General features: G+C 35.6%; 3 protein-coding genes across 8 annotated transcripts; 1 reads left to right on the forward strand and 2 right to left on the reverse strand.

Moving 5' to 3' along the window:
* Positions 1-2,046: 2,046 nt before the first annotated feature.
* LOC122032358 (hydroxymethylglutaryl-CoA lyase, mitochondrial-like) lies at positions 2,047-6,794 on the reverse strand. 3 transcript variants are annotated; one of them, XM_042591643.1, is made up of 9 exons: positions 6,611-6,794; positions 5,467-5,665; positions 4,853-4,952; positions 4,325-4,504; positions 3,927-4,007; positions 3,673-3,836; positions 2,958-3,094; positions 2,649-2,764; positions 2,047-2,523 (listed from the first exon to the last, which is right to left on the reverse strand). In XM_042591643.1, the coding sequence occupies exons 2-9, from the start codon at positions 5,631-5,633 to the stop codon at positions 2,293-2,295; spliced, it is 1,176 nt and encodes a 391-aa protein (XP_042447577.1). In that variant the 5' UTR covers positions 5,634-5,665; positions 6,611-6,794; the 3' UTR covers positions 2,047-2,292. The 3 variants fall into 3 exon arrangements, with proteins under 3 accessions (XP_042447577.1, XP_042447576.1, XP_042447575.1); XM_042591642.1 differs by having other exon boundaries at positions 6,559-6,794; XM_042591641.1 differs by having other exon boundaries at positions 6,468-6,794.
* A 1,706-nt stretch (positions 6,795-8,500) lies between these two features.
* LOC122032714 (NAD(P)H-quinone oxidoreductase subunit N, chloroplastic-like) lies at positions 8,501-10,398 on the reverse strand. The gene is made up of 4 exons (XM_042592029.1): positions 10,000-10,398; positions 9,015-9,131; positions 8,831-8,916; positions 8,501-8,738 (listed from the first exon to the last, which is right to left on the reverse strand). Exons 1-4 carry the CDS (start codon positions 10,330-10,332, stop codon positions 8,651-8,653), a joined length of 624 nt encoding a protein of 207 aa, XP_042447963.1. The 5' UTR covers positions 10,333-10,398; the 3' UTR covers positions 8,501-8,650.
* Positions 10,399-22,458: 12,060 nt separating this feature from the next.
* Positions 22,459-23,847, forward strand: LOC122032469 (uncharacterized protein At5g19025-like). 4 transcript variants are annotated; one of them, XM_042591757.1, is made up of 2 exons: positions 22,459-22,826; positions 22,921-23,847. In XM_042591757.1, exon 2 carries the CDS (start codon positions 22,928-22,930, stop codon positions 23,594-23,596), a length of 669 nt encoding a protein of 222 aa, XP_042447691.1. In that variant the 5' UTR covers positions 22,459-22,826; positions 22,921-22,927; the 3' UTR covers positions 23,597-23,847. The 4 variants fall into 4 exon arrangements, with proteins under 4 accessions (XP_042447691.1, XP_042447689.1, XP_042447690.1 ...); XM_042591755.1 differs by having other exon boundaries at positions 22,459-22,732; positions 22,803-23,847; XM_042591756.1 differs by having other exon boundaries at positions 22,459-22,732; positions 22,889-23,847.
* Positions 23,848-26,426: the final 2,579 nt, after the last annotated feature.

Consider the following 26,426-nt stretch of genomic DNA (forward strand, 5'->3'; position numbering starts at 1 on the left):
ATGGCACAACAATTGACAAGGGTAGGTATCATAGGTTGGTTGGAAAGCTCATTTACTTATCACACACTCGACCCGATATCGCTTATTCGGTGAGTGTAGTCAGCCAACATATGAATAATCCAACTGAGGATCATTTAGATACGGTGATCATAATTTTGACATATTTGAAGATGACTCCTGGTCATAAATTACTCTTCAGAAAGAGTGAGTTGTATAGTTGAGATTTACACAGATGTTGTTGGATCGCTGGAGGCCGACAAGAGTGGGGTGAATTGCCTATCAACAAAAATAACACCTTTCCCGTTCTTTCAACTCTAATTAAAAGCAACAATAATAGTAAATTAAATTAACAACTAAAAAGATGAGGCACAAGATTTACTTGATTACAACTTAGGTGGTTGTTAATCCAAGGACAATAAAAGAAACTCTAAAAGATCTCATTCGGTGAAGGCAGAGAAGCCTCTTATACTTGTTAATTGCTCAGATAGTTGCTAGGAAATGAATACTGGAGTTGATGTCTATTTCATAGGTCCAAGGGTCTTTTTATAGCCCCTGAAAAATCTTATCTATGGATGGAAGGCGCATTCAAAAGGGTTCAAGGCACCTTCAAGTGGATAAGGTTTTATCCTTAAACCAACAACAACAAACGGCTAATGTTGTTTGGTCGAAGGCTCCTTCAACGAGTTGAAGACGCCTTCCATGGTGGGTTGAAGACACCTTCTCACTAAAAGGTGCAAAAGCACCTTTAACTCTAATGAAGGTGCCTCTAGTAGCTCCGCAACTCCTTTTTGGCTCTTTCGCTACTCCATTTGCTTGGATGCTTTCAGCCCACTGGAATAGAGCTCACCTGAACCCATTTTCCGACCTTCTCCTCGAGCAGACTTCCTCCCTGGCTTCTCGTCTCTCGGACTGCCGCGTGCATCCTTCTCGTCCGTCGGTGTACTCTTACGCAGCATCTCGTCACTCGGATGCACCGAGCCCGTCGACTCTCTCCCCGTGTCATCCTTCTCGTTAGCTGTGTCTTCTGTTCGACTTCCTGTGCTCCTAAACTCCTGCACACTTAGACACAGAGGTTAAAAACTCACAGGACCTAACCTGATTTGGTTGATCACATCAAAACTATCATAGAGTTCCAACATATACAACTTAGGTAGGAAAACAGACTCATGGAAGGTCAACTACTAGTTACTGCTCTATATTTGGGGGAATCTTGTCACTTGGAGAAGCAAGACAGGTTGTGGTTTCTCACAGCAGTGCAGAATCAGAATATCGAGATCTTGCTCTTGGTATATACGAAGGAATGTGGTAACAAAGATTGCAAAGGGAACTCAATATTGAAGTTCAAGCCCTGGTGAAGATGTTTACTGACAGCCAGGCAACCATCAATATAGCTAAAAATCCAGTGCATCATGATAAGATGAAATATATCGAGATTGATAGTCATTTTATTTATGAAAATGTCAACACATGAATCATTTAGCTTACTTGCATTCCTACAAAAGAGCAGTTGTTGATATTCTCACCAAGGCACCTCCAAGAATCAGTTTCGATGAGTTGAATTCTTGTTGATATCCTCACCAACGCACCTCCAAGAATCAGTTTCGATGAGTTGAATTCTAAGCTTGGTTTGGATAACATATACAACTTAGCTTGAGAGGAAATGTAGAAATAGGAGGAATGTAGAAAGAGGAGAGATTTAGTTTCTGTATTTAGAAAAAATTAAGATTTATTTATTTTTAGTAGTATAAAATTTATTAAATTGCAATCAACTAATTGATTTTCTTTCTAATTTGTAGATATTTAATTTTCTAATTTAGTAGGTATATACTCGATATATATTATGATGTAAATTTTTTTCCTTAGTAAATTTCTTCAATTATCAAAAACAAAAATCGAGCACATAAGATTGTATCATTCCCAAGAATAATGCTCTTTAATCAGTAAAAAAACAAAAGTAAAAAGATAATTAAAACAAAAGCTGAATTGTAATTTTTTTATTTCCACTTGCCTAAATCTAAAAACACTAACCGACAATTAGAACAGGCATAAGTAATTTGATCACCATTCCACACAACAATATAATTAGCAATAACTATCACTTCTGTGAAGTGCGATTTGGCATAGAGAGGACTTCACTGGCAAATTGATTTCTCATTTATTTTATGCAAACTTCGAAATTGCAATGCTTTGATATCGAATATCGACCCCTTGTGATGGGTGTATAGTGGTCTATAACATATCTAAAGATCGATGTGTGTTTTGACATCTCAAATATAATTAAACTTCGACGAATCAGCTGGCCTTGCTCAATGCAAAGGCGGTCTTAGATCCAGACTGACGCCCCAGGTGCTTGCAAATGAAGTCACCAGCAGCCATAAGCTTCCTCAGATCCACATTGGTTTTTATCCCTAAACCATGTAGCATGTACGCTACATCTTCAGTGGCAACATTCCCTGAAGCTCCCTTCGCGTAGGGGCATCCACCTAGGCCAGCCACTGACGAATCCACTACACTGATTCCCATCTATAAAAGCAATTGAGACAAAAAGTCGTGGTTATCATCATTAGCAAGCCGTGTCAGTGCCGAATATTTGAGATCAGCTACGTGCTTCCTACTGTGTTACTTGACTTTGGAGGATTTTCACTTACTTGGAGGGCCACCAGAATATTTGGAAGCGCTTGGCCGTAAGTATCATGGAAATGGACAGCAATCTTGTCCACTGGAATGAGTGAAGTCACAGCTTCAAGCATTGGGATCACAGAACCTTCATGTCAGAAATATCCATGTTACACTAGCATCGAGTTTGAATTGATAGTGTGAATAAAACTACTACCAACACAATATAGATGTTTCAGGATCGATAGTCTTAATAGTAATTAAAATTTGGAGCTCAGCTCAAGAAAGCCAAAATAATTTACTCAATCTTAAGCACATCACAGAGAAAAGGAAAATGTTACCTAGAGTACCAATTCCAATGGTATCGCCGAGTGAGATCTCATAGCAGCCCATGTCATAGAGTTCTTTTGCCACATATGCCACCTTTTCTGGAGGCATTGGTCCTTCTGTGGGACATCCCACAACACAGGACACATACCTATCAATTAAGTGAGGTCCATTTGAGATGCCATCAGAAAATTAGTGCTGAATGCAAAAACAAAAAAGAACAAAAAAATATGGAACATGAAATGTGTCAACAAAAATTAATGACAATATTACAAATACCACACTGAGGACCCGTCCCTTTCCATTCAGAAAAGGGGTAAACAACCAATGGATTCACATTGCCACATAGCACTCTAGATAGTCAATAGTGCATTAGCCTATCATCTTGAAACAAGAAAATGATGTGAATCTTCAAGCAAGTTGTTGGCAGCCAAATTCAAACAAGAATCTGGACAAACTGAGGTTTTCTCGAGAATATGTGGTTACTGGATTAGAATAGCAGTTGCACACAATATACATCTTATATCAAGGGGGGAAACACAGTAGAGACACCAGAATTGATGGCTAAGAAGCCGGAGCAAATGATAAACCACCAAGTTGGGAAAAATTAATCTATGACAAGTATGAAAAAAATGTGAAAAATGCTAGCTAAATATTCTTTGGTTGAGATTCAGTACAATGGTAATGAGTCTAATGACACATAACTATGGATAGGGAGGAAGGTTGTACCCACGAACAGGTATGTTGAGTTCTTTTGCAGAAGCAATAACTTCACGATAACGAGTAAGACTCTCTTCAATGCTGCAATTAATGTTTGACTTGGAAAAGGACTCAGAAGCTGATGCAAATATTGCGACTTCCTTTGCACCAGCTGCAATGGCTGCTTTAAATCCCTGAATATTCCTTGTGTAGCTATAAACTCTTCCTCAAATAATGAGAGTTACCCAGCAACCGTAGGTTCAGACAGAAATTATTGAACTTACTTTTAGATTTGGAGTCAGGACAGGCAATCTGGCACCATGAACATCATGAATTGCTTCCACAATATCCTTAGCATCTGCTAACTGCAGTGAAATACTCATCACCAAATTTTAAGGTTCAATATATCATGAATGGCAAATCATGTGATTTACCTCAATCAAATATTTCAAGCTTTGAAGATTAAATTGCGAAATTAGATAAAGAATTCTTTATATAAGATTAAAACAATTCAATTTAAGAATCATTAGTTTATCTTGTCTTAACATTCTCTCTTGTTTATCACTTCATTAGAAGCAAACTTTTGTAAGTTCCTTTGAACAAGTAGATTTATGTTTTTTTCACTACTAACAATTTACAAGTTCAATAAACAACATATCGATTCAATAGGAACTGTTATTACCTGTGGTACCCATTTTGGAGAAACAAAGCTTGTGGCTTCGACAACAGATAAACCAGACAAAACCAGCTTCTTTATTAATTCAACTTTTACAACTGCAGGTATAATGTGCTTTTCATTTTGTAAACCATCTCTAGGACCAACTTCAACTATTTTCACAAATCTTGGCATGCCGCGAAAAAACTGCAGATGCATCATTTATCAGTTTGCTTGTATTTTTTTCTTGAATGAAAAAAAAATAAATTAAAAACCCAATTTATCTATGAAACACATGGGAAAAAAGAATATTCTCCAGCATAAGTCCTACAACAACATTGTTCTGTTTCAAGGGAATGCCATTTCTACTCAAAGCATAGGATTATTCAAAAACATATTCTGGTATTGACACTAATCTCAACATTAAAATAAGCTAAAATTGTTCATTTTTCCATTACTCTTTATAAAGGAATTTCGCTAGCTAAAAATGCACATGCAAGTTATTCCAAGAGGACCCATTGAAAGGATTTGGCAGAAAACATGAGTCACAAAAACCTTGTTGAATACTGCTTGATTCTCATCAGCATGTGATAACCAAACCAGGGAATCTCTAGAAAATTTGTCTCTTGTTTGTGTCCTCCAGCCATAATCTTCACTGAACAAAGAAGAAAGTGGAGAAATTAGCAATGACTTAAAACAAACAACGAGGAGAAATTCATTTTGAACTATGATCATGAAATTTCAGAATAAAGTGGAAAAAGAAAACATGAAACTCCAAGACGAATAGTGCAAGATTATAATTTATCTAAAAATGCTGCACCAGATTCTCTTATTTACTCTACTCAAGAAATTCTCTTGGATCACAATGGAACACAAGTGTGATAACATTTATAGCATTTGAAAGATAAAAACAAAATTGAACATTTGGTAACAAAATTATATTGCAATTGTTATTTGAGATTTAGATTTCTAATTCAGTAAACAAATCATCAAATTTCCTTTTGTACCTTTCCTAATTACATTTGACATGACAGAGCTATTTTAGCAAATGCAGAAAATTAAGATAAATGCAAAAAAAAAAAAAAAAACCAAATAGAACTATTTATTAGAGATTTCCAAAAGGAATCATCTTAAATCATAATGAACTATAATTCAACTGTCAAACTTACCTACAACTGTTAGATGAGCTACACTCTCTGGCTTCAATTAGGCAACTACCAGCTTCGGTCTCATCAACCCTTGGCCTACAGGCAGTGGAAGTGCAACGTTGAAGCCTACCAATAATACTCAATCTTGGCATGTTATCAAAACCTAGAGGCTCCTCTAAGCTTGACATGTTTGCAATAAATGCCAATTATAAGAGCACCCCTGCAAGAAGCAGTTGGCCCACCACCCTTAGATTTTAACTTATACAAAAATTAGTATGACAAAAGTTTTTAATGCACTTCCCAATAAAAGAAATCAATAATTAAACTAGATGATAATTACTTCCACAAACATTTTGTTGAAATGTATGTTCTTAAATTAGTTGATTATTATTCAAAAAGAAGAAGAATTACTATTCTACTGTGTTAAAATAACATCTCAAATTCTTGCTGGAAAAAATACAAAGGAGGAGAACATGACATTATAATACTGGTTTTCAAGAGAAATAAAAAAAGAACTAAGAATGCAACTGAAGTCCTTTTGGTTATTGGCCACGTTTTGTCAAGTCTATAGATTCTTCAACAATGCCGGGAGCAATAAATGAAACGCATCTAATGTTTTTAAGAGTTAAAATTAGGGTGTCAACATGTGTGCGAGAACTTCACTAATTCAACAATATAACCATTGTAACGCTCCTATTCCTTATTCTTCTTCCCATTAGATTTAAATAATCCCAATGAACTAAATTTTGCCTCAGTATGAAGGGATTGAAAGTATTAGCAGAAGGGTAACTCCAGACTTCAAAATGAACACGGGAATGCATTATTTTGTCATGCGCAGAACCTCATAACACACCATTTTATTTCTTATATTCGCCTAAAAAACGAACATTTGCACATCGTTTACATTTTTCGCAATAAAATAAATAAATAAATAAGTCAAAACTTGGCCCAGAAAAAGGAAATCTAAGTTTCTTTATCGTGGAATCCTCAGACAATTGGGGGGGGAGGATTTTCCTGCTGACCTGCAACCAAAATCTCAGAAGAGAACGAGTAAGGAGCAAGCAGATGAACCAAAGAGTCTCCTTTCTCAATTTCAAACAGGTAAAAGAGTACACTTCGATTGGAAGCGAAGCAAGCGATTCGGTTGAGTTGATTGTTAGGGGACCTTGCACTATCGAGTTAGCCGACCGGTGCCTCGCCCTTATCGCCCACCTACAACTCCAATCGATGATGCCGCAAAACTCAAACGATCGATGGAGGAAATTGCGGGGGGAGGAAGGTGGACTCGCGTTAGGTGGGAGGAAAGGCGAAAGAGGGGACCAAGAACGCCCTATTTATTACTGGGTCCGGAAGCTTAAAATTATCCGAGCCATCGATCCTGGACGGCTGGACATCGGATTTAACGAGTCCGTTGTGGCTCGTTGGTTTTTTCCCGATCCACTGTGGACTGGAGTGCACGGGACACCGTATTGGTGCCTCCAGTTTCGCCACGTGTATTTCAAAGTCATCGGCTTTATATTATTCGTCATTTTTTATATATTAACGACAACGAACATATCAAAATTAACGAGGGTTTACCGGAGCAATTACGTGTTGGCAATTGGCAATTGGCAATTGGCAATTTTAAAGATGTTCTAGTAATTGAACTATTTTCATGAAGAAAAAACAAAAACGCAATCTTACTTGAGGTCAACGCAATCCAGCTTTCCGGGGTTTAGGTTGAAAATAATTATTGACTTGGGTTAAAAGAGGCTTGTCATGGCTAACGTCTACCTACTACTATTATTATTATTATTAATTATGATTATTGACTAATCGAATTAATGAAATTAGTTAAGCTTCGGCCCGTGTACCACGGTTTTCATTAAAAAAATTTCTCTCGAGAATACCCCTTAAGTTTAAGGCTATTATTGTAATTACAATATAATTACTATTTTTTTACTTTCAGCAGTATTATAGCACTACAACGTTAACATGTAATAACTAATATAATATTTTTTTAAGTATTGTAGATAGTTATTTAGTAGCTTTTACAATTGTTTTAAAGTAATTTTGATGATGTTAAAATAATTATGATCAAGTTGATAAAAAGTATTATTGATATAATAATATTCAAAATTTAAGATTTATAATTCAAAGTTATAATATTTAGATTTAAAATTTAATTATAATGGTGCGATAATTACTTGGGTAGTTGCTGTTTAAAAATAATTTTAATATTTTAATGAAGTTTAAATAATTTTGATCAAATTGATAAAAAAAAGTTATTTTAATATAATAGCACTTTGTATAAAGTAATTTTGATTAAAATAATCAATTTTTCATGTTAAGATTTTTTTATATATATAATTTACATAATTTAAGAAACCCATTTGATGTTTATTCATTCATTTACAATCCAAATAATCCTTGCATTCATAATTTACTCTCTTAACTCATCTTCAACTTCATTAATATTTTCTGTTGTCCTTGAGCTCACCTTGTAATAGGCTCTTAATCGTCCTATCCTTCATTGTTTACCTATGAAATCGACCTCACATCTAGCTCCCCTAAAGTATAGATCAATAGGAAGTTTTCAATCCACCTCATATAAGCATACAATATCAGACTATGTGAATCAAGGAAATCAGATCAGATTATATAGATTGGGAGATTGGATCAGTCTATGCAGATGAGAAGGTGGTATATGACTATATATAGGGACACAAGATTGAACTATCTGGATCTAGAGATTAAATCCAAGTAATGAGATGAGACACAGGATGTAACACTATCTATCATTTGAGAATCTTAACCAACTGATATAGATCATGACCGACACAAAAAGTCAATCAAAGAGGACATACTATGAATAGAAATCTACATTAGATGGATCATAATCCTAAGTTCATTCATTTTCATTTTAAGAAAATGAGAGGAGACAATCTACTATTTGGATAACCATTAAGAATCGTTACCGTATCATAACATTGCAATTTATTTAATGACTTGCAACAACCATTCTTATCATGTCTCATCTTCAAACAGAGATATAGAATATTGGCAATAACATTCATTAAGAAAGATTTTAATTGCATAAATTCAGAAAAAGCATGTACAATTACTTCTGATAAGAAAACAAATTATACATCAAAGTATGAGAAGGAATCAACAGTGGAGTGGGGGAGTATAAAATGAGGCCATCCAAATTAAAAGCAATAACACCTCATTTTTCTGGCTGAAGACTGCTTGATGACTCTCCAGCTGCTGGAAGGCCTGCTATTTCTCTCAATGGCTTCCACACAAACTTTCTCCTGCACTCATCAAATATCATTAATTAGCCTGGTCCAAAACAACATAAGAGAGAAATGCAATCGAGCTCATCAAATGAGGTGGTCAAGTTTACCAGTTCCCACATTCTGCTATGACCTTAACTTTTGGACGAAGGGTTGGAAGCAAGGCAAGGAATTGCAACTCGGCCTTGGAAAGAACCTATTTTTGGAGAATTGAATTAAGTGTGTTCGTTAATTGATCTGTATTTATAGTTGACAATCATGGAGCTATGCATCTGTAGTCAAAGAAAGCTAAACCTTGGCTTCTATGATCCAGAGAACAAGGCCTTTGTCATCAGGTGACATCAAGGAAAGCCTGTAATCCACTTCAGGTGGGAAGTACCATCTTGATATGGGCTGTTTTCCTAGATGAGGCTGCATGCAAACATTTAGTGAGCTAAGCATTTATGCATAAGTATTCAATTCTTAGAAGCTCAAACACAAATAGACAGTACTAGGTCAGATTCTATACATTGCCACCCTCATCATGTCCATCATTTTAAATGTTTTTATACATCTTCTAGCAGAGATGATTAATAGGACAAGTATTGGTAAAGATCCTGCATTGCGCAAAGCACTGTTTCTATCATTTGTTATTCAGTGATTGCCCCCTAATTTGGGTAGCCTAAAGACTCCTGGAGAAATACAGTCCGGAAATCCACCATCTTGCATTTAGTTGGAAGTGTCTAGCTTATTTTCATGTCAACAGGACAGATTGAAGCTAGATCTAAAGCAGACAAATTTGTTGAACAGGTTGATGGTACAAGAGGTTAGATTGTGGCCCACTACTAATTCAGATACTAATTTCAAAGATCTTTGTGTGTGACATCTGCTAAGTTTGATTGATCATGTCAAGCAAATGGAGTTGAGTGTTAACACTGAAGAAGCCATTTAGTCATCTGATTTACTGCCTCTTGAAGATGAAGTTGCACAATTGCAACAAGTGCAAATTCAGTTAAATAATTGTTATATTGCTAAAGAAACGCCTACAAAGTCAGATCATTTCTTCACCCAGAAGGCCTGGTCAGATTCCAGGTATAGGCTTTAATGGTACGTTTTTCATATGATAAACTACGCAATGGTGCCTTCCCTTCCTAGTGTTGTGATTACAAACTTAGAGCTTGTGCTGATGGATGGCAGACTAATCTTATTGATCATGTGAAAATTGAATAAAAAGCTTGTTTTAACCAAATTTAAAAGCAGAAAGACGTAATGGAAACCGTGGTAAGAGGAGAGTACGGACGGGGCAAACGGGGTGGATCTTTGTGAGGGTGGACTCGAGGTCGCCGAGGCCGCGGGCGGTGAGGTCGAGGAATCGGTAACCCTGGTACCGCAGGCGATTGAGGTAGCGGCCCTCGTACCCGCCTTCGTGCGGCGGGTATATGGCTAGCGCCTTGTGCTTCTCCACGTCCTCCAGCCACCGCCCCAGATCCGGCAGTATCAGGTCACCCCCGATCAGATCCGCCAGCCCGCACCTCACGCCCACTGCCGCCGCCGCCCTCCTCCGCCTTTGCTGAACTCCACTCGCCGATCGAAGCGGCGTTGCCAGGTGAAAGGCGGTGGCCGATGACGCCATCCCTCTCTCCTCTCGTGCGGTTAGGTTTCTCGCAGGATAACCAAGCAGTTTCTTTTGTGGCTTGCGATTTGCGAAGTAGCGCCTTGTGGCGGGACCGCGGGAAAGGGGATAAGATGTGGGTCGGACCCGGCCCAATTCCTTGGAGGCATTGCATAGCACCGCCCATTGAGAAACCTAGGAAATCACAGGGCTAAAGTGAAAATAACCCACGTCCTATATCTGAAAAATCGCATCGATGGCGATCGCCGAGCGCAGAAAGGCAGAACCCTAGCGGCAGCGGCGGCGGCGAGGCGAGAGGGAACGGGAGAAGCGTTCCTGGAATCTCTTGGGATGGGGTTGGGTTGGAAAACCCCATGATTGATGCTTCCTCTCCTCTCCTTTCCTCTACGGATCAATAGAGGATCGGTTGGAGATTGTCAAAATTGGTGTCTTCCAATTCCTCCCATTCCGATGGTTTCCATGAACCCCTCCCCTTCCCTGGAGAGCCTTTGATCTGCGACGAGGACGACGCCGGTGATATCTCTTTGATTTCGACTAAAAGGGGAAGTATTTGATTTTTATTGTTTCAGGATCTGTTTTCTTCTAGTAGTTTAACTTTGAAAGCTGATCTCTTCGTTTAGTTATTTGCTTTTCTCAGATCTATATGGATCTACAAAAAAACTTCTTACCATGTCCTGCGAAGGATAAAAGACGCATTTTTTTTCAGGCTTGCTTAGGAAAATTTTTAATGCGGAAAACATTTCATTTTGTTTTCTTACTTTTTGTTTGTTTGTTCAGAGAGTCTTACTCATCACCTGCGTTAAAATCATAATTTCCATTTTTTTTTCTCTCCCTCTCTCGTTTACTTCGTGAACTTTTGCAGGATGAAAGCTTTGGATATAACAGGCGGATCGAAGTGTCCAAATCTACGGCAATTCGAGAAACTTGCACTGGAAGTGAAAACCCTTTGATCTGGAATCATAAAGGGCGGCTAAATTTTTTCTGTCCATGTATTAGCTCGTGGCCACGAAGCAAGTTACTGCTTATTTATGTTCTGATGGCTGAGAAATTGCGATAAATTTCTTAAATCGTTGATAAAAGAAACTGGAGTAGAGTAATCTCTTGCTGTTCACAGGGGAACACTGGCATGGCTGCTCCGCTGAATGACGCATCAGTATATCTGCCCGGTTTATCCCAGAACGTAAAAAATTAGTTTTTTCCCTGGGGTATATAGCCATAAGGGTTTCTCAGTAGATAATGGAAATGGAACTGAAAATAAACCCACTGGTACTAGTTATATCGGTTTAACTGAGTTCTATAAATCTAAAATTTATCATTTCTAAATTTACAATTTAAATATTATTTTTTAACTATCATACTATTCCCTTGTTTCCAAATACATCCACCAAACACATCCCGATGCTCTTAGAGCTCTTCCGTAGCTCCCATTGAGGTGGGAAAGGGAGCTCCTTTGTGTGTTTTTTTAAAGGACTGTTGTTTATATTTTCAGTAAAGAAAAATCTCAAATTACAATTTTGACTTTGCATGCAGTCATTATAATTAAAAAAATTTATTTTCACTCCTTGCATTTAGATTTTTATTTACTTCAATTTCTTCATACAAATATCATTATATAATTATCTTTTAAATTTTTTAGGTACAAAAAATTCAAAAATAAATATAATTTTTTTAAAATTTAACACTTTAAATTAGAATTTAGTATATTTTTATTAAAATTCAGTACTTTAAATAAGAATTTAATATATTTTTATCAAAATTGGTCTTTCATATTTTTTAAAAATAAAAAATTTAAAAATAAATATAATTTTTCTTAAATTCGGTATTTTAAATTAGATTCCAGTATATTTTTTATCAAATTGAATATAAATTTTTTTTCTATTTAATATATTTTTTTAAAATTTAATATAATTCAACGAAATCTAGTATATTTTTTATTTAAATAAGTATCATTTAAAAAAAATTAGTATATTTTTTATTTAATTAAAGTGGAAAAAAAGTCATGTTAAATTTAATAAAAAATATGTTGAATTCTAATTTAATGTCTAAAATTTTTAAAAAATTATATTCATTTTTGAATTTTTTATATCTGAAAATATCAGGGACAATTAGATAAATTAATGTCTATTATTTTAGATTAGGGAGTGGAAATAAAGATTTTGATCCATGAGGATTGCATGTTAAAATAACTTTTTCAATATTAGTAGAAAATAAGCTGCCTAAGCTTTTTTTTATTATTTTAATGTTAAAATAATATATATTTTTAATATTTTTAAAATAATAAAATATGAAAGGAATCTGATAATTATTTTATTATTTAATTAAGAATTTAGAAAAATTAGTAATTAAATTTAATTTAAAATTAAATTATGTTAATATTTTTTCATATTAAAAATAATAAGAAAATTAATTATTAGAATTATTAATAATTTTAATTTTTATATTTTTAAATTATTAACTTAATTTGTACAAATTGCTATTTTTACCGTCTTAATCTTTATCATTTTTTTTATCAATATTTTTTTTTCTTTGTTTTTTTTAAATTTTTTGCTATAATTTTTCTTTTCATTTTTTTATTTATTTTAAATTTTTTACATATCGATATAATCGTATTAATTCATCTGTATTTTATTTATTTTTAAAAAATTTATAATTTTATCTAACCATTTTATATTTTATCGGTTATTTCATTAATTTTTTTAGTAATATAAAATATTTTCGTTACAAATTAAGTAGAGGTATAATTAATAATTTAATTTAACAGTTTTCAAATTAAAATTTTTATGTATTATATTTCTTTATTTCTGGGATGATATAAGATATTTTTAATATATTTATAAAGAAAAAATTTATTTTATAAAATTTTTATGTATTAATGTATTATATTATATACATAATGCGTGTGTAATAATTAGTATATAACGAAAAGTGTTGGATTTATAAAAAAAATGTTGAGAGACACGTGAGCGGTCTTCATATTTTTTATTTTTTATAATATTAAAATATTTTTTTATTATTTATAAAAAAATAAAAGTATAAAAAATAAATGAAATATATATATATATATATATATATATCTTCTTCGTGTTAATCTTGAGATGAGTTGGCGGGATACTAAGGCCGAGTGTATTCGTTTTTTACCACTTGTGGGCAGTGTATGTGCTTTTCAAGACATGAACACGTTCTTCTATGTGTCTCATGAAAGAGTCTTGTCAGGAAAATACTTCTGACATTATACCTTAACAAGGCATGCATATTTCTGACGCGACAGTAGAAGTTTTGGGCGTACGATCTGTCTATCGCTTATACCTCGTGTCAGCATCACTATCTCCTAAAAGGATGTCGAGAGATACTAAAGTGGTCCCGTTGTTGGGTCGAGCGGGATAGTCGCTCGGTTGGGATTTCGCTCCGTCCGCGTCCAGGTCTCGCTGCTTGGTCGAGCGGGATAGTCACTCGGTTGGGATTTCGCTCCATCCGCGTCCAGGTCTCGCTGCTTGGCCGAGTGAGGTAATCGCTCGGCCGGAACCCCTCCACTCTATCGATCTTAGTGGCTCCCTTTTGTGATGATTTTGTAGTACCTACCTTCCTCCCGTTCAGACAGGCTACTCGGTTTCCCTTGAGTGACTTATTGTTGTTTCGTGTCGAGCGTCGGCTCTTTTGCGCATTATCCCTGTTGGACTGCGTTGACCGATTAGAAGGGGGGGTTGAATAGTCCTGCATAAATTAAAACACAATCTTTCTCGAACTTTTAAAAGAACATTTGTATATAATTAAATAAAGAAAGCAATAAACTAAAAGAATAGACTCACAGACTTGATTACAATTGGAGAGGTTGTTAATCCAAGGAATGAATCGCACATTAAAAAGATCTCCTTCAAATGAAGACACTTCTTACAGTAGTGAATGTGTAAAAAAGAGAAGTTAAATTAAAAATGGAAACTCACAAGTGTTGTATTACTAATTCTTATTCTAATTTGAAATTTCTGGACTAAGGCTATATTTATAGCCTTGGTCGGGGCGCCTGAAGGGTTTCAGACGCTTGAGAGGGGGATAAAGTTTTATCTCCTTCGCAACGAATCGCTGTCAAACACGATCCGGTTAAAATCAGATTCCGAGTGCCCAGAATCGCTCGGGGCGCCTGGGCTGGTCCAGGCGCCCGCAATGGGTCCGGGCATCCGAACCACTAAAGTCAACTTAGTTGACTTTTGGTCCGGGTCCTCTGTTCCGGTAGTGCTCGTCTCGATCCGGATCTTCCGCTCTGGCTCTATTCGCTTGGATAATTTCAACCAACCGAAATAAAGATCACCCCGAATCTAATTCTTAAAAAAACCTAAAAATAAAAATAAAAAACCGTACAACTGTTGGTTTGAAGCGCAATGGATTAATGAATTCTTAAATCTTAATCGCCCGGCAAGGCAGGCTGGTTATGGTTTGACTTGATTATGGGGCCGGATTCGATTAGGACTCGTTCGTGGGCAGACTTGTTTTCGGTGGCTGCCTGGGGCTACTGGAAACTCCAGGCTTTACCGCTGCGTTTGGCTTATTTACAATGTCAAAATTAGTGGTGCAGTAGTTTCAAGATGGTCAGATGACTATGCTTAAATTTTATATCTCAAGTTAGTATCTAAGTAGCTACTAGACTTTCCTGAGGGATTGCTGCAATAATTTTATATCTCAAGGTTTTATGCCAAATGAATGACCTTTGAATCTGCTATAATTTTTTAAAAGTTTGTTTAATTTTTTATGACTATTAATAACTTTTTTAAAAGTCAATAACGACTCAAAAACTTGGTTTATTTTAAATTTAAATTAATGTATTTTTTTACTCCATTCATATTTCTATTATATATATATATATATATATATATATATATATATAGAAAGAGTAAAAGATGATAATAATCGTCATAGGCGGTCTAGTATGCTTCCAATTGGGTACAAATAGATAATATATATTTATCTAAAAGAGATTAGGAGGATAGAAATTTAAAAAATTTAGATTATAAAATATTTTTGTATGAAGGTACTTAATGAAATAATTAAGATTTTTAAATTTTCTTATAATTCAATTCGTGCAAAAATTAGATCAACGTTTTGGTTTGGACTTTGGATCTACATTGCGAGAAGAGATACACTGGGATAATAATTGTGTCCTTTAATAAATATCAAAATTGAATGCAGGTTTTAAATAATTTTTAAAGTTGAGTACGTGATTTAATAAATTATTGATTTAAAAAATAATAATAATCAGAAATAAGGATGAGTCTTAATAAAAAAAAAGTAATTCCATTAGAAATAAGGGTAGGCTTTCATCCTTCCAATACTTATGTGCAAATAAGGGTAGGATAATATTTGTTTTAATATATATATATATTTTTAAGTTTTTAGTCGCGAATTGATCTAACCGTCTCGATTTCTTTCTTTATTTATTTTTTAAAAATTAAAAATTCTTTAAATCTTATATTTCAATCCTCTGATATATATATATATATATATATATATATATATATATATATATATAACATCTATTTTTAAAAAATTTTATTTTTTTAATTTGAATACTATAACTCAACTATTAAACTCTATATATAAAATTTAATTAACTTAATCTGAATAAAAATATATATTTTGTACTTTATTTGTAATGCCTTAATTAATTTCAGAGGCTCCGAATTAGGTCCGGACGAAATATATAATTTATATAACTGAGGTCAAATAATTGGGCTAAATATGATGTTATGACCTCATCACAAAAGAATCTTGAAAAAATGTCGTCTTGCTGAATTTTTTGGCACATCTTGAAAAAATGTCGTCTTGCTGAATTTTTTGTTGCCATTTGTCAAAATGATGGCATATGTTGGCTTATAGCAATTGACAATCATACAGTCCATCACTTTGCTTGAGACTTAATTCACTCTTAACAAGAATCTAGCAAATTTCCTCTAAAATATAGTAAAATTATTGGAGAATAATTAAAAAGGGCATTATGTAAATTCTCGAAAGGGTATTTTTAAAAATTTAAAAAAAAAAAATAAAAAGGAAGCCCCATTAGATATTCTTATATCCAAAATATCTCTTACTCCAGTGTTGATATATAACAGCAATAATTGACTATTTCATTTTAATTAAAATTATTATATATAAAATATTATTATATTAAAAAAATTATCAATTTGATCAAAATTATTTTAAATTAGTTATACAATAATAATTAAATCCTAAAACTTTGAACCTAAATATTAAACCCGGAATATTATTATATCAATTTTTTTCATCTCAATCAAAATTATTTAAATTTTATCAAAATAACTATAAATTGATCAAATTCACTTTAAAATAATTGTAACAACTAGCTAAATATATATTATACGATTGTAGCAGCTGCTATAACAATATTGTATTAATTATTATACATTGTAATAATTATTACAATAATATTGAAAGTAAAGAATTGTTGGACAATCTATTATCGGAAATATTGGAAAAAATTATTGAATTGAAATTATACAAAATAAGTTCTAACTTATCTGTTAAGATGACCTGAGCGGATAATCTTAAGTTGTCAGCGGGGTTGGTTCTGCCAAGCTTTCGGTGGTTCGAATTGCGGTTGATGCAGTACGTAGCAGAATCAGAAGTTGATCGCCGAGTCAGGAAGGGAATTCGCTGAGTAAGATACCGAGGCATACACTCAACGCAGTTATCTTGAAACAGATTCACCCCACCTCTGGTTGTGTTTCGAGGTTCTCTCGGATCGTTTATTTCTTAGGATATAATGGCAAAACTATGAACGCAACCAAGCACTGGTTGTTCATGGCAAATTGAGAATGCACCCGAGTAGTTCAGTTGAACAAGATGCACAGTTGAGAGAGTTTTTCTTTTATCAGAGAGCACGGGTGGACAGAGGTTCACTGCCTGCTCTTCCTCTCGCTCTCTCTTTCGCTTTTCTTCTGCTATTATCTATCCCTTGCTCAAGATCCAGTCTCCTTCTATAGGAGTTCTCACCTTATCTGCAATGAATGACCAAATTATGATCATTTAATGTTGGATTTAATGTCACCATTAATGGATTATGTCTTCATTAATATCAAGACATTACAGAATCATTATTAATGAGTTTAATATCGTCATTAATATTGAGACATTATTAAATCACCATTAATGAGTTTAATGTTACAATTAATGTTGAGACGTTATAGAATCGCCATTAATTTTATATTAATGCTTCTGTTACACTTTTGAGCAGGTAGCAAAAACGTTGATTCATTCTTTTGGGCAAATTTTGCCTCGACCGGTCTGACACTCGACGCACGTAGGTCGTGCTCGCATGCAAGTCAACTTGGTTCAGTGCAAATTCTAGCCCTAGATTTGTACCCACCCATGCACACCCATACGTGAGAGATTATCTCCCATGCATATATTTACAATATCAATGCATGTGCCATAATTTAAACCAACAATAAAGTCAAAAGACTTCTAATGTGTGACTTAAAAATTCATACATAATAGAGTCTATTCGTCTTCACCTCTTTATTTCATTCACATTTCCAACAATCCCCCACATGAATGGAATACAACGTATGTGATAACATTCAACAATTGAGTCAAATATATGATAGGTAGGTTTTACTTTTTAAACCTTTCCTTATGAAGATTTGTTTGCATACTAACTGACAGCAGACATAATGTTCTTGAACTATTTTGTCGTTTGTGTAAGCACTGACAAATTTCACCCAAGACTTTTCCTGATACAACTCAGTTCTCATAAGTGTGTTCGTTCTTGACCATGAACACACTTGGTTCTGTGAAAAGCTCTAAGAATTGTGCCTCCAATTCTCTTCGAAGCAACTCCACTTTTTTCTCACATAGGTGATCCCTCGAGAGTAGCCATCTATTTTTCTTGATCATTAAAGTCCATCGGCTTACCCTGCTCTAGTCACTATTTTATTAGGCTATCCCCCATAGTATATCTAGTCAGTGTAAATTAGTTGTTCCTTTGAACTTAGTTCTTGGGATCTCCAATCAACATAGGTTGGGTGTCCTCTGCATTGATCGTTGACAACAACATCAAACTCATTCCTCATGATGAGTTTGCCACTAACTCTTAATTTAATATTTTAGTTAGCAGATTCACTAGGTTATCCTTTAATTTCACATAGTCAACAGTGATAATTCCTGTTGAGAGTAGTTGTGTAATGGTATTATGTCTACAACATATATGTCTAGACGTACCATTATACAAATGACTATGTGCCTAGTCAATTGCCGATTGACTATCACAATATATACAGATTGTCGACACCAGTTTTAATCATCTTGGAGCATCTTCTAAGGATTATTGTAGTCATTCAACCTCTTCACTACATTTATCAAGAGCTACAAACTCAGATTTTATCATAGATCTAGTTATTATAGTTTGCTTAGAAGATTTTCACAAAATTGTTATACCTCCAAGAGTGGATACATATCCACCAGTAGACTTAGAATCTTTTATATTAAATATTCAACTTGCATCGTTGTATCCTTCGATTACAATATGATATCTCATATAGTGCAGTCTATATTCACGAGTATATTTCAAGTATATCAGTATTCTTGTTATCCCTTTCTAGTGCTCAACACCTAAATTACTTATATATCTACTAGTTTACTTACTGTGTAGGCTAAGTTTGGTCGTGTACAACTCATCAAATACATCAAACGTCCGATCGCTCGAGAGTATTCTATCTGAGAGATATTTTCTCCTCAATTTTTTGATAGATGTTGATTTGTATCTATCAGCATTCATGCCAGTACAATATCACCCTTAATGAATTTCTCAAGAATCTTGTCCACGTAATGAGACTGGCTGTCTTTACATTCATCTGATGTATTTCGAGATTCCAAAAAGAGATTATAGCCAACAATACTTTTATGAAAATTATTCTCGAGACCGAAGAATATATATCAAAGTAATCAAGGTCTTTTCATTGTCAGTATTCTTTGATTATCAATGTAGTCTTATACTTATCAATTATATCATCTGACTTCATTTTCTTTTTGAAGTTTACTTGTAACCTAGTGGTTTACTTCCTGAAAGAAGATCCACAAGTTCCTAAATGTGATTTTACAAGATAGATTCTATCTTAGATACAATTATCTCTCTCTAATAAGGTTTATCAGAAGAGTTATTACTTCTGAGTAACTTTGGGGCTCACTTTTCAACATGAAAGTGATAAAATTCAATCTGTAGGATTTTTCTACCCAAGCTCTTTTGTTCCGTCTAAGCTCAACCTTGACTAGTTCCTCATTATCATTTTTGCCTTATGTTTCTCATGCTTGTTTTAAGGAGCTAGCATTCTCTCAGATCTTATACGAAAACACATGCTCAAAGAACGAATCATTTCTCGATTCTATTATTAATTCTTGTGTATATCTGGTATTTGACTCGTACATAAAAAATCAATAAGCACTGTTGTTATGTGCATATCTAATAAATTTGTAATCAATAGTCTTTGGTCCTATCTTAATCCTTTTCGGATCAGATACCAAACTTTGGCAAGACACCCCTAAATTTATAAATATTTGTAGGACAGTTGTCTTCTATTCCACAACTCATAAGGGCTCTTATCTATTTTCTTTCGGGGCACTTTATTTTAAAAGGTAATTAGCTGTTAACACAGCTTCCCCCCACATGAATTTTGGCAGGCTAGAGCTCAATAAAAGAGCATTCATTATCTCCTTTCTTTTGTGTTTCAGATAGTTCTTGAAGTCCTTCTAGTCTGGAGGCAACTTCTCAATGATAGCAGCCACCTGGAAGGTTTCACTCAGAACCATCCCTTCTAAGTGAATTTTGTGCAAGATCACTTGAAGCTCCTAGACTTGGCTGATCACCATCTTGGAGTTAACCATCTTGTAGTCTAAGAATTGACTCACAATAAATTTCTTGGCCCTTGCATCTTCCCTCTTGTACTTCTTGTCCATGAACTCCCACAGCTCCTTAGTCATTCTCTTCGTGCTATACACAACGTATAGCGAGTCAGCAAGCAAGGCTATTGAGGATGTAGGTTCGACAAAGATACTTAGAATGAGTCTATGTCTCGACTACATTGATAGTTTGCGCATTAGCATCCTCAGCACGATTGGGAGGGTCGTCGGTCAAGAACCGAGCTAGATTGAGCGTGGTCAAGTAGAAGAGCATCTTCTACTGCCACTTCTTGAAGTTTAATCTAGTGAACTTCTCTGACCTTTCCTCGTGGTTGATTAACATAGTTCTAATCAGGGCGGAGGGGGCCTTCATGTGTTGAGTCTCTTGCATCTCAACACTTTATTTTGTGTCTATCTCAATAAAACGAAATCTATTTCAAATTTGTTAGAAAATCTGTTGCTGGAGATATTAGAGAAAATTACTGAATTGAAATTACACGAAATTAATTCTAGCTTATCCGTTAAGATAACCTAAGCAGATAATCTTATGTTGCTAGTGGGGCTGGTTCTGCTAAGCTTCCGGCGATCCGAGTTACAGAATTGATATGGTGCATAGCAGAATCGGGAGTCGATTGCCGAGTCAGGAAGAGAATTCACTTAGTATGATACCGAGGCCTTCGCTCAACGTAGTTCCTTGAAACAGATTCGCCCTACCTCCGACTGTGATTTAAGATTCTCTAGGGTCGTCTATTTTCTAGGATACAACGGTAAAACCACGAACGTAACCAAGCACTGGTTGTTAATGGTGAACTAAAAATGTACCTAAGTACCGTCACGAGTAGTTCAACCGAAAAGATGCACGGCTGAAAGAGTTTATTTGGAGAACATCGGTGGGCAGAGATTCGCTTCCTGCTCTTCCTCTCGCTCTCTCTTTCGCTTATCTTCCGCTAGTCTCTATCCTTTGCCCAAAATCTAATATCCTTATATTCACCTTGCCTGCAATTGATGACCAAATTATGATCATTTAATACTGGATTTAATGCCACCATTAATGGATTTAATGTCTTTATTAATATAAAGACATTACAAAATCATTATTAATAAGTTTAATGTTGTCATTAATGCTGAGATGTTACGAAGTTACCATTAATGAATCTATAATCGAGACATTACAGAATCGCTATTAATTTCATATTAATGTTTCTGTTACACTCTTGAACAGGTAGTAAAAAAATATTCAGGTGGCAAAACGTTAGTTCATTCTTTTGGACAAATTTTGTTTTGACCGATCCGACATTCGATGCACGCAGGTCGTACTCACACACGTGTCAATTTGGTTTAGTGCAAATTCGAGCTCTCAATTTATACCTACCCCTGCGTACAAATACATAAGAGAGTCTCTCCTCCGTATATATATTTATAATATCAATACATATGTCATAATTCAAACCAATAATAAAATTAAGAGATTTGTAATATTAAACTAAAAATCTATATATAATAGACCACCTCTTATTTCATTCATATTTCCCACCTGAATAATATTATAGTAGTTAGAGAAAAGAAAGAGATTGTTTTTTTTTTGTCCTTTTTTGAAAAAAAAATGTTCTTTTGATAATTTACGTAATTTGAGATTTATCCAAAATTATTTACTCTTTTCAATTTTACTCTGCAAAAGAACCTATAGTTCATATGGAAGATAAGTATGGGTCAAACCACATACAAAATAAAAATAACCCTAGTTCAAACCACAAATCCATCCAAACAAGTTAGGTCCATTGTGATATTATTTGGGGGAGTCTTTTTGATTTTTTTTTTTAAAAATGATGTTTAAATATTTATAAAATTTGTGATGCTTTTTTCATTTTTGCCCTTATTCAAAATCCTTCCTTGTCCTAATATAAATTAGTTTTCACTTTTGATACAATTATATATTTTCTTGTTACACAACTTTTAGGGTCTAGTTCGGTTGCTTGACGTGCTTAAACAGTTATACTGACCCGCAGAAAACATTTTTTACTTTCTAAAAGTAGTATTTATATGGGAAACCCCTTTTTTTAATTTTATTTTTTGTACTTTCAATTAAAAACGGAATTTGTTTACGTTATTTTACTTTCCAAAAGTTATTTTTTAATTTTATTCTTTTGAAAATATTTTTGTTATTGTGGCAAATGCTTCGAAACCCATGCTTCTCTCTATTTCCACGCGTTTATATAAGCGAGACTCGATCCCTTCGTTTCCTCCCCTCGGACTTCGTCTATACGGCAACTGTCTCCACAGCCCAACGCCGATCTATCTCCCTCCCTTCCCCCCTCTCTTTCTCCGTCGCCTTGGTCGCTCAAATTCCGATCTCGATTCGGGTTCACGATCCCGTGGACGGAATTGCTATCAATTGATCCAAATCGGCGTCAATCATTTCATTCGACCTCCGAGATCCCCTTCGCTTTGCCCTATCGGCTGATCGAGATTTCAGTTTGTTGGATTCTGCTGAGCGATTCAGGTAAATTCATTAGCGATTTCTGAGATCTGATCTTTTCTGGTATTTGACCTCCTCGATCCTCATCCGGAAGATCGGAACTGCTGCTTCTTTGGGGGTGCGATTTTGCTTGCGTCCGAATAAAGTTTCGATATTTCCGGTGTTTTGTCTGAGTGTTAGGACGATTTCGTGGTTGGCCTTGGGTGATTTAGGGTCTCGATGGTGGACTGTCGAAGCTTGATCGAGTTCTGCAGGGCTTTTGAGCAGCACCGGAACATGGCCAACTCCCAGGCCTCGTCGGAGCGAGGGGGCGGCCAGTCGAGGAGGAGGAGCAAGTCTTTGAATCCCCTGTCCCATCCCTTCTGCGAACACTCCGCCTTCTCTGCCATCGACTTAGTGCTGCTGGTTCTGGTCCTTGTAGCGCTCGCTGTCCTCGCCCTCCCCTACTTCAAGTTCATCTTCCAGGAATCGTACGAGCTGCTTCCCGTGGCGATAGACGTTATGGGCGATGTTGTGTATCAAGCGCCCATTGCTTATGCTGCCGGACTGATCTTCATGCTTGTCACGGTGATTGTTGCCTGGGAATTCTTCAGTTACCATGCGAGGAAGTGCGGTAATCCCTACTGCAAAGGTCTGCGAAAGGCAGTAGAATTTGATATCCAGCTTGAGTCAGAGGGGTGCGTCAAATGCTTGCCACGATTGCCAAATGATGCTTTTGGGATTCGCCCCTTGGACTTGGGACAAGACCACAAGGAACTTGAAGCTGAGCTGAAGAAGATGGCACCACTGAATGGACGCACTGTTCTCATCTTCCGATCCCCATGCGGCTGCCCTTTGGGAAGAATGGAGGTCTGGGGAGCCAAGAGAGCACGAAGGATCAAAAAGTAGGCAGCAGTACTTGATAAGTCCTCTAGTACTAGATACTTTTTTTGCCTTTTCCCCCTCTCAACAACAATAAACAAGAAGACAACAACTATAGCATATCAGGTTCATACATAATCATGGTTCACTCTTGTAGATTAAGGCTAGGGTATGCTATGTTACTTTGCACTTCATGGAACCAATCAAATCGTATCCTTGTTGCTATTCTGAAATTACTAAAACATTAAAATTACTGAATAATATCTTACAGTTAGTAATTCCTTCGTTTGCTATACTTTCACTTATATTGTTCCCTGAACATTGCAGTAGATCTTCTTATAGTGGTACTCAGAAACCATGTTGAATTGACTTGTGTGGTATACCTACAATGTGCTTACTCTTGACTGTTGAGATAGATGGTTATTTGTGTTATACATTTTGCCGGATTGAATGCATATATTCTATCTTCCTATTCAGTATATATACTATATGAATACTTGTTTATATAAATATGTTTGCATTTTGTCTTACTCTGTGTGCTAAGTTGTAATTTACAATGAACACCTTCTCCCATGAGAGGTTTCGTAAATTCCAATGTGCTTTCTTGTTTGATACATTCTTCATCTGAATTCTGAACTAGAATTCTTGATCATGGGCATACACATGACATGCTTGCTTCTATTCCCATTGACATGAAAGAATGATGTTCTGGGGCTCTCATCGTGACCAATTATTTCTTGCACAACTCACCTTGCAAATCCTGTCCAGTTCAATAACCCTGTGCACATATGATTCGGAACTAGTTCTTCCTCTTCAGAAGTGTTCAAATTCAGACTGTGTATTTCTGAATAAGGTGCAGGAAGTATAAACTAATTTAAATTCTATACACATAATGATCTTCTTAGATCTAATAGTCTTGCAGATGGGGAGAAGTTGCCATCCGTATTTTCCTTTTCAATAAAAAGGAAAATTGGTAGCTAGCTCCTCAGAAGTTCTTTCATGTAATGGGAGTTATATGCAGTGTTGGCAACTTGATTTCCCAACCCAATGATTGAAAAACTGGGAGACAAAAAGGGGAAAAAATCCATACTCCTGTTGCACTAACCAAAACATCATCCTCACCTAAGATGTGTATTCTCAACCACATTTAGTTTATCGATGTCCATTACTCTATCTTCTTAAGTCTCACATTGCATAAATTGGCCTAGCTGCAGTAGCTTCTCAGATCTGCCATGAATATAGCAGAACATCCAATAAGCATCGAGAGGGCTGTGAATTCATCTCATCAAATATTCTCCTGTCATGTGTTAACCAAATACTAGATATTTAATTAGAGCCGTCAATTTGAGTTGGCCCATCGGGTTGGCCCGTCCTGCTAACAATTTAAATTGGTTGGGTTGTAATTTTATTACCAAACCTATCATAGACTGACCCGCCTAGGCCCGCGGCCCATGTGGATCGAACCGTGACGAATTTGGGTTGACCTACAGATTGAGAAATATGAACACCTAATGGACAATTCCATCATCGATCCACTTTTGGTGAACATCTTTAGCAAGGATACATGGCAACTTGGCAAGTGAGTTTCAAGATCAGCAAAGAAAAACAATAAGAAGGAATAGATGGAAATGCTACAACAACTCAAGGCATTTGAATTAGTATGTTAATCCTTCATGTGTGTCTTTATTTTCAATGGCCAAAATAAAATCTAGAAAGCTTTCAAAGTCCATCTCACGAGTATTACCCACTCCAGCTTTACTTCAGCGTACATGCTCATCAAAGACTTTGCACGTAAGCAAATAAAGAAGAGACTTCAGGTTGTTCACGCTGTTATGATACATTCCTATTGAATAGAATTTTTTTCATCATGGCATTCTAGGTTCTTAAAAGAGGTGAATATTTTTAAAACATAAAAAAATTATAGCAAAGGCTTTGCTGCACAGAATATGTTCATCTTGTATGGAATTATTAATCTAGCTAAAGAAACAACATAGTGGTAGCATTAGGTGTCATGAATGAAGTTCACATAAAAAATGGGTTGACTTGTTGGTTATCTATCCGTTTTTAATTTTTTTAAAAAAATTTTAATGGCATCGTGGGTTGACTTGTCTAACCGGTAACTTGTTTTGGATTGGATGGGGTTGAGAATTTTTCCATCCGCCAAGATGATGGGTCGGCCCACCCCGCCCCATCCCGTCAGATGACTAGCTTGCCATGGGCTGACCCATCCCACCATGTGTTTGCCCGTTTGATAGCTTTATAGTTGATCATGTCTGAAGGAAAGGAAGATGATGTGTTGGCTAGATGGCTCTGATGCTGACTGTGAGAAAACTCCCTACAAGAGGAACTTGCTGCTGCAGACTATCTTGCGTGGCCAAAACAAGAACGGAGAGAAAAAAGTAGTAGTAACCGGGCCAGGGAGGGGTCCTCGGTGCAGGAACTCCGACGCTTAAGTCAGCCAAGTAGTGGAAGAAGAAAACGAAGAGCAGGGATGATGAACAGTGAACTCTCATGACAAAGCTTACCTGCACCTGAAGGTGGAAATCCCCTTATATAGTGTTACTTTTCCTCTCATTTCTGTGCTTTGTAGGTAGAAGCTTCCGCCATATGACTCACATATAGAATATCACCTTGATTCTCTGACAATGATTGCATAAGATGCCAAAAAGGAATATTATTAGGCTGTTGATTTGGTGGGTCATTAATACGCTTTGTTGATAGGCCGACTGAGTCCATTTTAGCGTCTGATCCTGTCCAAAGGCGCGAAGCTGGAAAGTTGGGGAGGTGGCAGTTTCGTTGACTGGATGAAGACCTCACTCTCTGCAAAACAAAACCAAAACTAGGGAAGAGGTCCTTG

Source organism: Zingiber officinale, chromosome 11A, assembly GCF_018446385.1.
Source record: "Zingiber officinale cultivar Zhangliang chromosome 11A, Zo_v1.1, whole genome shotgun sequence".
Classification (NCBI taxonomy): Eukaryota; Viridiplantae; Streptophyta; class Magnoliopsida; order Zingiberales; family Zingiberaceae; genus Zingiber; species Zingiber officinale.